Here is an 11,523-nt window from a genome sequence, read left to right as displayed (position 1 = left end):
CACAGTTAAGAGCAGAACTGGTAACAGACTTTGGTTGACCTGACTTCCAGTTTTGTGCTCTTTTTATATATATCTATGCTTATTACAGTAAGTGATCAAAGTGCTATTTTCAGAGGATCACAGAAAAATAGAACTAAGTTGGAAGAAACTTTATATATCATTCAGTTCAACCTAACAACTCAGACAGGAAATTCTTTTACACTGTCCCTAACAGAGGGCCATCTAACTTTTACTTAAATACCTCCAGTACTACATACCCTCTCCCAAGGCAGTCCTTTGAGTTGAACAAAAACCTGCATCTTGATAACTTTCTCCCATTTGTTCTAGTCTGGCCTCCTAATGCAATACAGAACAAGTCTGTGACAGCCCTTTTAACTTGGTCCATTGCAAATGTTTTTGAAAGACACATTAAATACAAGGTAGTATAACATTTAATGGTGGGGGGGGAGCATCTTACTTGAACCACTGTAAAGGAATAGAAGGTACAAAAAAAGCTTGCTTTTTAATTGAACTAGTTTTATTTTTTAACAAAAGAAAAGTGTTTTGGTCTAAAAGCAGATGCAGATGTGTACCAAGAGGCATAACTGACCTGGTACCTAGAAACAAAAGAGCTGCTGAGATTTAAATGACAGATTCACAGCCCTAACTCAGAAAAACTGTATTTCAGACTCAGTCTGCTCGAACTATCTGTAGATGCAAGGTAAATGAAAGGAGATGCTTTCCCAAACAATCAGGGTGAACAAAAATCCCCCAGAAGTCATATCCAGGGAGTAATGTGGCAGCATGAGACACGTCATCAACTCACAGTCTTCTCATTTTCTCCATTTTCTATAATTTTCCTCTTCTTTTCATCTGTTTTTCTCTTGAAGATATTATTCCGATAAAACTGAAGCTCCTTAATGCTTTCGCTGATGTCATCCAATGCCCTAAATACAAGCATATATGACTTGATGAAACGCACAAAACAAAATCTGAGATACTTTGCATGATGTAAACGCCCACAAAAAAAAAATCCCAACTCCATTCTGAAGTATGCATGTACACAAACCCTACTTTATCACAAACAGTTCTATGGTCAATTTCTCATTTGTCTATCTGGCACAATCAAGACTTCATATATCCCAAATCAGTATAATCCAGATAAATTATGTACAATCCTACCTTATTAGATAAAATATGCTGAACAGAACTTTTCTTGATGAGATGGGGTCATTATGAACATTAGTTACTGCCCCATGATACAGCATCTGTGCCTTCCCTTATGGTTACTTGTTCTATTGGTCTGTCTGTATCTAACAGCCTTCCTTATTTCTTTTCTAATTTGCTGATGTATGAGAAACAGATAACCAATATTATTCATATTATGGTCAATAAGTTCTGAGGACGTAAGGTTTCTCGTTCTGAGTACAAAATCTTTAGTGCAGGAACCACTGAGAGGGGCTCAGGGGCCATTTTGCTTATATTCTGGTTCCCTGTCTATGCTCTAGATAGCTAAAAATGACTGAATTTAGTTTCTGAATTAGATTATAACTATGCGGGAAATTTACATAAGTCCATTAAAACCAACTACATTTGTGCAAAATGTCATCTATTAAATTTATTTCAAAGTCATGAACCTCTCCTCAGAAACTAGTGAACAAAAGAATTAAACAGAACAATACCTTACATATAAAGGGTCTTCATCAAGTTCACTTTTAAATTCTAGTAGCTTAATTTAAATATAAAGGTCCCTGGGTGCGGCCTCTTGATGGAGTCCAAGTTTTACAGAACAAATCCTTTTATTAAGGGGATTTGTTCTGTGAAGTTTGGATTCAGTCAAAGGGCTGCACTTGAGGACCTAGAGGGCTATAGGTTCCCGTCCCTGACTTAGGAGGCAATATAACAAATATCAATATTCAAGACAACTATCCTCCACAACTGTATGCTTTGAATTAAATTCTATGACAAATGAAAAAATTACTCCCGTGGACAAGATGGTAAACGGTCCTATGGACAGCAGATTTCAAGTCCCTATTAAGGTCATCATTTTAATTTTACAAAGATTACAAAATTGTTTCTAGCTTAAAAACTGCACAAGGATTTTATGAAAAAACTTTCAACTTCCTAATCCCAGAGTACAACTAAACTAATAATACTGTTCCATTTTGAAAGAAATACAAGTCTTTTGACCAGAACTCTCGCTAATTTTATCACATTATCTCTAGGCCAATAAAATTTTATTTCAGAAGAAAAGTAGTAGCAGAGTGAATTCTTCAGTTACATTTTCAGGTCCTTGGAAGTCAAATATGTGTCAGATTGCCTAGTGTTTGAGAGGACTCAAAAAGTCAAGCCTTACCTGTGAGAAGCAGCCTTCTTTGGTACAAATTCATATTCTTCTGGATACCAGCGTCTGAATACAGCAAAAATGGAACTTTCAAAGGTAACTGTCCCAAACATACTAAATAATTACCTCCAAACTATTATTAATACTAAAAACTCTATCAGGCAAAGGAATTTGGGTTCTGAATGACTTTTGAAACCGCCCCATTTATACATGTATTGTCTCTGACTTTATTTTCTCCCTGTTTACACCAGCACAAGATAAAGTAAGCTTGTGGAAGGTCATAGATAGAAACAAAAATTGCATCCCTCCACTAAGCAGTCAACTCTACAGCCCTACCCACCCACCTTTTATCCCCAATTAAAACATGCTAAATGAGGCTACTTAATGAATCCCAAATATATCCCTTACCTGCACAGTTCTTTAACAGTGCTCACATCAATTATCCTATAATGAAGATGTTTCATGAACTGGGGCATGTATTTGTCAAGAAACTTCTTATCTGCATGAACTGAATTTCCTAGAAAAACACAAAGCATACTGCATCTGTGTATTTCTAGCAAGATAAAACATAATGTAAAATTAAGAAATCAAGCAAGATAATGTGTATGTAGTTTGTACCTGTAAAGCACTACATTTATTATAAATTATATCTAAAATGAAGATGAACCAAAAACAAAAAGTAGCTCATCAATTCCAAATCAGATCTAACTGCTCCTAATTTTAAGATTCTTAGTGCAAATTTCTGCATTACCAGTCCATCTCATTTATAATGAATTTTTAAACTTATTTCTAGAGCTAAATCATTAAATTTATAGTTCCTATACATAACAGAAACATCAGTTGCATTGCTTTTAAGACCACATCAGATTTGTGAATTATCCTCGTCTCAGAAAACCCATTTATATTACAAATCTATCAATAATCACATCTATACTCATGTTCACTATACAACAAAATACCAACATTAGAAAGCATGAGATTTTAAGTGAAGATGTTCGGAAGAGCATCAGTAGCACTAGCTGGAAAGGAAGTAAACATCGAACTTGGCCTAACATCAAACCTTTCTTACAAAAGTCTGACGGTAATGTTATCACATCAATACACAGGGACAAATTCCCACAGACGTCTCAGATAACATTAACCTCTCCAAGAATGTCAAGTCTTTTAAAATACTATGGAGTTAGAATTATGTTTTCAGCTCTAATAAATTTCAGGGCCCATTTTAATATCCATGTCCACGAGGAAATGGCTATAATCCAAGTTAGGATATTAGGAAGACATAATTTTGGCTGGTCTCTCTGAATGTGCAGTCTCATGAACCACCTTATAATGAAGAACCATTTTCTACAAAGTATATATTACGATTAGATTTTACCTGCAAGTGGACAGAGCCCCGGAGGAGTCTGCTGTCGTACAAAGGACAGAAATTCATACTCTGCCTGCTGCAGTGTAATTGTACTCTCCTTCACTGCCTTGGTAAGACCAGACTGCAAGAGAGAATCCCCAGCCCCCCATCAAAAACAATGAAGTCAGTTTTCAAAGGCATCCAGGAATGAAACTTCACTTCTAAAATGAGCAAACATAACCAACAGACGGAATGCATTTAGAGCTCAAAAGCAAATTGAAATTGCCAACTTTTCACCAATTTTCTTTTAAAGAATCCACTCCAAATCCTGAGATTGTTAATGGTATTTCCATTGAGTCAAAAAGGATGGAGCTCAGAATCCAAGGAATTAATCTCTTGGGGGGTAGGGGAGGGCAAAAACTATTAACAGAAAAGCAGCATTCCCTCTTCTCTCAAAGATGAAGTCTAACCTTATCCAAAAGACTGACTTCAGTAAAACTTGAGTATCCACAATGCGTTCATGACAGACTGAACGTAGGAGAGAAACAGGACATTCAGGAGATGTTCTCGAGAGTTCCCAAAGATGAAAAGCAAACAAGCAAGCAGTTTCCCAGGGCTGCCACGACATCTTCCTCTAACCCTTTTTTATACCATCCAGCAATGGCATAGGATTCAGATGAGGGACCAATAAGCTTGTTATTGCTCCCCAAAAGGCAGTAATCCTTTTATTTGGTAATGTTACCTTCCCATGATGTTCCTTACACCATTCTGACATGCTGTCCAGCAACTCATCTGGCTGATTTATAATCAGGTTAGGACCCTGTAAATAAGGAAAAATTATTAAGCACCCAAAATGAACACAATCAAAGGTGACTGAACTACAGATACTCAGAGGTGTACGCAGAACAAAAAATGCTGATTTATTGGTTCTATTTCATTAAAAATGTATAGTATAATACATTAAGGATTTATACGTTATTTTATTCCTTGGTTTACATTTTTATTTGGATCGCTTTTATGTTTGTTTGCTTATTAAGTTAAAAATAAATAATTTTAAATAATTTTTACAAAATAAAATGGACAATTTTGACTATATAAAATTAAAAAACTTTTTGTACAAACAACTCTAATATTGTAAAAATTAACTGGGGGGTGGGGGGTGGAAATTTCCCTAAAATCTTCACAACAAATTTCTCAGATAAAGGTCTCATGCCAATTTTACATAAGCAATTAATATAACATAAGAGCAAGAGCCATTTCCCAATAGATAAATGGTCTAAGGATATGAACAGGCAATTTCCAAAGAAAGGCATCCAAGCAATCAACAATCATATGAAAAATGCTTTAAAGATGACAGAAGAGGAAAATACCAATTATGAGAGGGCTGCGAGAAAAAAGGTACCCTATTGCACTGTTGGTGGAGTTATGAACTAGTCTGGTCACTCTGGAGAGTAGTTTGGAATCACACCCAGAAACCAAACTCCATATCCTTCGACCCAGTTTATACCTCTACTCGACTAATACCCTAAAGAAAACAAAGAAAGAGGGAAAGAATCTATATATAAAAATATCTATAGCAGTTCTTTTCATAATAGGCAAAAAGTAGAAAAAAGGAAGCTGTCCTCCTAATAGGGAATGGCTACAAGTTGTGGCATATGAATGTAATGGAATATTACCGTTCAATGAGAAATCATAAAATATAATTTTAGAGAAAAGTGAGAAGCCCTTTAGGAACTGATGCAGATCGAAGTGAACAGAATAAAAGAACAAGTTATACATTAATAATACTATAGAGAAAAATAACTTTGAAAGACTTAAAACTCTGACCAATGCAAGAATTGAGTCCAAAAGAATGAAGATGAAATACCTCTTAAGAGAGGTGCTGAAAGCAGAGATACATATTTTTGGACATTTATTTTGCTGAATTATGCAGCTATATATTAAGGACCTTATTTTTTTTTAAATATATTTAAAGTTGAGGGTAATGGGAGACAGACTAATCGTTAAAAATTTTTACTTGAAAAAATACTATTTAAAAAATAAAAGTCTGAAAAAATAACACAATCAATTTTATTTTGTTTTTAGGGAAGAACTCACTCAAACTTTAAACAAAAATCCTCAATTAATTAGCTTACTATAGTTATCAGACAACCTAGCTGAAACAGTGTATTGGAGACCTAGCTCCAACTACAGTACTATTTCTACTTGTGACCCTAAGCAAATCACTTGCTCTCTGTTCTTTGGTTTCGCCATCTGTCTAATGGAAAAAATAATAAAATGTCTCTATCCTATAGGGACCTTAACAGGATAAAAAAAATATAGATAACGAGAGTGCTTTAATCTCTCTAGAAGAAAAGTATTCTTTAAATCCAGAATATCACTGATAAATGGTGAAAAATATCCTATTATGTGCAACTTGAAAACCTTTTTTGAATTTTAACCTAAAACATGCCTTTCAGATCATATGCCCAGGTATTTTGTTATAAACAAGCAAACTGTTAAGCTTCTCCAAATATGAAGAAAAATACTTCTAGTGAAGGAAGACCTCATATGACCATTCCAAAATCAGATTCCAAGATATTAAATCAGGCAATGTTCTTACTTAATTTAACAACTTAAATAGAAACTAAGTCTGTTATAAATAGGGAGTTCCTTATACCAATGAAATCATAGCAATAGTTCCTATTCTTAACCGTTAAGCAATTACTATAGACAAGGCACTATGCTGAGGCACCACAGAAACAAAGAAAAATTCAACACCATCTCTGCAATCAAAGAGCTTATTTTCCTTTTTTTTTTTTTTTGGTCTTTTGGTGAGGCAATCAGGGTTAAGTGACTTGTCCAGGGTCACACAGCTAGTAAGTGTCATGTGGATTTGAACTCAGGTCCTCCTGACTCCAAGGCCGGATCTTATCCACTGCACCACCCAGCTGCCCGAAAGAGCTTACTTTCTACTGGAATGTGACAAATTATGAGAATAAGCAATCATAAAATCATGGCTATAAGCAATGAAAGCCCATACCCAATTCTGTTTCCTTTGGTAAACTATCCTGATTTTGTGGATCAGATTAGTTATGAATAGTAAACTGAGGTGTTCATTCTTGGGCCAGCACCAAATATAATCAATTATATTGTCCATAGACCTGGCATTTATAGGATTGTTAACAACTCTTAAGCTCATTTTCTGTCACTTATCTTTATTTGATTCCTGTTCTATTTACATATGCCACGCACATCTGAAACTGAATACACATACAGAGACATATATGTACGTGTATACTTTACCATTTCCTCTCAGATATAAAACCACCAACTGGTTTATTAAGCTGTCAGTATTTTTCTAAAACAATTTTTTTTTTAAGTTTTGAGTTCCAAATTCTATCGTTCCCTTCCTCCCCTTTCCCCTCCCTGACAGTGTAGGCAATCAGATATAGGTTATACATGTGCAATTATATAAAACATTTCCATATTAGTCATTTTATACAGGAAGACTCAAAAGAACAAAAATGAAAGAAAGTGAAAAATAGCATGTATCTGTATTCAATCAGTATGAGTTTTTTCTCTGGAGGTGGACAGCATACTTCATCATTAGTCCTTTGGGATTGTCTTAAATCATTGTATTGCTGAGAATAGCTAAGTCATTCATAGTTGCTCATCATACAATATGGCTGTTACCGTATACAATGTTCTCCTGGTTCTGTTCACTTCACTATGTATCAGTTCACGTATGTCTTTCCAGGTTCCAGGAATAATATTCCATTGCAATCATATACCACAGCTTATTTAGCTACTCCCCAATTGATGCACATTCCTTTGATTTCCAATTCTTAGGCACCACAAAAAGAGTTGCAATAAATATTTTTGTACAAATAGGTCCTTTTCCCTTTTTTTGGATGTCTTTGGGACATAGTCCTAACAGTGGTATTGCTGGATCAAAGGTACGCACAGTTTTACAGACCTTTCAGCCTAGTTCCAAATTGTTCTCCAGAATGGCTGGATCAGTTCACAACTCCACCAAGTGTATTAGTGTCCCAGTTTTCCCACATCAGCTCCAACATTTGACATTTTCCTTTTTTGTCAAATTAAGCTGTCAGTATTTACAATGATAGTCCAAAGGGAGTTTTTCTTTAGCCAAAGTAAATAAATCCATACAATAAGACTTGAAAAAAAAACGTGATTATTCCTTAACTATATCTGAAAAGTTCGATGTTACCATTTTGGAAACTATTAGAATGACAGATAAATAACCAAAACTCAAATTTTTATGTTAAATACAAGGACAGCTGCGGTCTAGGTTTTATACATGGAACTATGTCTCAAACTCTCAAGTTTCTTTCTTTTCTTTCAGTTTAAAAACAGGAAAGAATACACACTATTCACTGAATAGGTGGTAATACGTATCTAGAAAAGCCTCTGTTATCTTTTTCCTCATCCTACGGAAGTCAGTTACCACTCTTAAAATACCTCAATTTGGAAATCTGGAATATAAATAGTTCAGTAAATAGCAATGCCCTAAGAATCAGGACAGCCAAGTTCTTATGCCAGTTCTAAAGTTGTATTACTTTCAGACCACAGAATTATATCAATTAAGCCTACCTCTTTGGTGTTTCATATAATAAGACTCTCACTTTTCCCCTATGAACATACCTACTTAGTTCCTGTCCTAGAGTTCTTCATGATGATGAAAGCTGTTGACATTATGAAAGTCGGACAAAGTTATTCAAGGTCAGGGAATTTTAACCACCTACGAATCACAGTATCTTCTTATTAAATGTTTCATGAGTAGCCAAAATGTGGTTACCAAGTTTTATTTGTTCTCTTTAATGTTCCCATTAAGAGCACGATCTGAAAACACTAATTACATCAAATGTAATCCCACCTAGATACATACTAGTTGTGTGACTATAGACAAGTCACTTCACCTTACTGAGCCTCAGATTTTGATATGTAAAATGGGCCTGTAATACCTAATACCTGTCATACTTACTTCACAAGGCTGCTGTAAAGATCACATGAGATAATGTATGTAAAGCACTTTGCAAACCTTAAAGCACTACATAAATGTCAGTTATTATTATTAGTTTTAATATAAATGCTTTTTGGTTCTGGTGAAATTCTAAAACTTAGTAATTCAATGGAGTAAGGGTGCAAAAATCTGAACTTTATCATGAGTGACCAAAATAAATGGGAACAATTCGGTTCAATTATAGCAGGCTTTATGTATAGTATATGATGGAAAAAAATGAAGGAATGGGATTAGGTGATCTGTATTTCAAATCTAGGCTAAACAGTTCTGACACTTTCAACAAGTTTGAGTCTCACTGTTCTTATCTATTAAATGAAAATGTTGAACTAGCTGATCTCTTAAAGTTCCTTCCAGTTCTAATGTTCTATGATCCTAGGAAATGTCATCACCTACTTCAGCCAAAATGTTGAGGTCAGAGTCTGTTATGAGACAGGCCATCTCAATGATCTGGTCCTTCTCTATGTCCAATCCCGTCATCTGTAACAATAATATATACATATATACATATAAACATATATATATGTATATGTGGAAAATTTGCAAAATTTAAGTATATATGTAAAATATACATAACTTAATAAGTTATACAAGACAGATATACATTCTATATTGCATCATCTAGGTTATATCACATATGATATTTATACAACTTGTCATATAAACATGTCATGTATACACAGTTATATGTGTGTAGGTATGTGTACAGACACAGATACACACACCTACACAGTTATTTATGTTCTATACATGCTTATTACCCTGCCAAACACAAACTGCTTTTTGACTTGTTCTTTTACCTAAATTCATTCTATAGATCCTTAAGTCTATTTAATCTGTAGCCTACAACCAATTATTACTACATGTTTCATGAGTAGCCAAAATGTGGTTACCAAGTTTTATTTGTTTTCTTTAATGTTCCAATTAAGAGAGAGATAATAAGCTATGTAACACATAAACATACATTATGTGCAGTACATCATCTAGGTTATCATGTTTCACATAACATCACATAAACATAAATCTACATATATGTGTACCCACACACACATATATGCATATATGTTTTGTACTTGCATATTACCCTGCCAAACACAAACTACTTTTTGACTCGTTCTTTTACCTAAAATCATTCCACAAAAGACCCTCAAATCTATTTAATTTGTAGCCTACAACTTATGAGTACATAAAATGTTATACAACACATAGGCATACATTACATAAACACCACATCAACTAGGTTATATCATATACAATGTTTTATGTAACTTGTCAGATAAATACTGTGTATACACGCATATACCACATTAATAAATACATATACGCATGTGTTTTACATATGCATGTTACTCTGCCAAACACGAACTGCTTTGGGGCCTGTTCTTTTATCTAAATTCATTCCACAAAAGATCTTCAAACCTTTTTAAATTTGTAGCCTACAAACGGGATTAGACTGAAACTCCCGTGGGAGATGTCCACGTGGAACCGAGCTCAGACACACCGCTAAAGGCCAAAATCAGGCAAGGAGCCAACATACTCTACTCGCCAAGAAGTGATACCCCCTCCCCCGCAACGCCCGCTGCAAGGCCTCGGGGAGGCGCCCACGCAGGGTGGGGGGCTCTGGGCCAGGCACCCAGTCTAGTGGGCCCCCACCCCACCCCCCAGGGTCCTAACCACCGCTCCCTCAGGCCACCCTTCCTCGGCCTCCGCCCCAGGCCGTCCGGCCGACCCCACCCCACTCCTCCCATCCCATCTGAGTTCCAGCCAGAGCCCCACCCGAGACCCAGACGCCACCCCGCGCGCGAACCCCGCCCTGCCCCGCGGCAGCCTCACCTCCAGGTCCACCCAGACCATTCTCTGCGCCATGCTCTCCCCCGCCGCCATGGCCGCTCCGTCTCGGAGGCCCCGCGCCCCGAGCCGCCCCCCCGCTCCCAGCCAGATTTCGCAACAGCCCGAAGCTCAGGAAGCCACTTCGCATCAGCCGGCACTCAGCCACCACGGCCTCAGCCGCTGCTGCCACCTCCTGCCGGCCGGCGCAGCCGTCGCAAAACGTCGCAAAAGGGTGAGGAAGACGGCTGCGAGGTGAGGGAGAAAAAACCACAAGCCCCGGCATGCACTGCGCCCGACTTGCGGCAGAACCCGCGGGCTGGTCCTGAGGAGATGCTGGAACTTGTAGTCTCGCGAGGGCGGCGACGTCTCCCTTCCAGCCACGTGTTTCCCTGAGGGAGTTGGACGTGGGTATTTCTCCTAGCCAACTTTCTCGCCTTGAGGTATTCTTGCTGTCCAATGCCTGACCGGATCCTAGTATCTAAAAAGAAGTCAAAAGAGCTTGTTAGAGATCTGCTCTGCACTCAGGACATCAAAGGGAACCATTTTTTGCGTATATGAAAGTTTTCGGGTCTGACCAGCCTTTTTTTCCCCCTCCAAATATACCATTAGTTTAGAGGATTATTTTCAAATATAAATTGGGGAGGAAGGGTTGTTTTGTTTCTGATGAGAAGAGGAAGTAGTATAGAGGGTTTTGTCTTTTGGCCTTTGGTCAGTATTCCTTGGATTAGTTAATAATAACTTCATTTCTGAACCTCTTTGGAATTTACAAAGTCCTTTCTTCAAAACATCTTTATTGGTATTACAAGTATTGTTACCATTTTGCAGATAAGGAAAATGAGTGACAAAGAGGTGAAGTAATTGTCCCAATGTCACACAGTTATTAAGTGTCTCAGCTGGGTTACTTTCAAGTCCAGCAGCTGTTCTTTTATAGCCCAGCTGCCTTGGATTACAGGAGCTCAGGGGCTTCGCGGGTCCATTTGTTACTTCCCCAGATATGAAAAG

General features: G+C 37.0%; 1 protein-coding gene across 1 annotated transcript; it reads right to left on the bottom strand.

Annotated features, from left to right (window-relative positions):
- Positions 1-495: 495 nt before the first annotated feature.
- On the bottom strand, positions 496-10,732 carry REXO2 (RNA exonuclease 2). Its single transcript, XM_020989727.2, is given in 8 exon segments — positions 496-926; positions 2,336-2,389; positions 2,732-2,840; positions 3,699-3,810; positions 4,411-4,488; positions 9,088-9,171; positions 10,525-10,617; positions 10,619-10,732. Coding segments are annotated over 8 exon segments (711 nt in total). The 5' UTR covers positions 10,670-10,732; the 3' UTR covers positions 496-796.
- Between the last annotated feature and the right edge of the window lie 791 nt (positions 10,733-11,523).

This window comes from Phascolarctos cinereus, unplaced genomic scaffold (assembly GCF_003287225.1).
Source record: "Phascolarctos cinereus isolate Bilbo 61053 unplaced genomic scaffold, phaCin_HiC Scaffold_726;HRSCAF=1367, whole genome shotgun sequence".
NCBI lineage: Eukaryota > Metazoa > Chordata > Mammalia > Diprotodontia > Phascolarctidae > Phascolarctos > Phascolarctos cinereus.
Note: the sequence above shows the minus strand (reverse complement) of the source record. Positions and strands in the feature narration are given on the sequence as shown.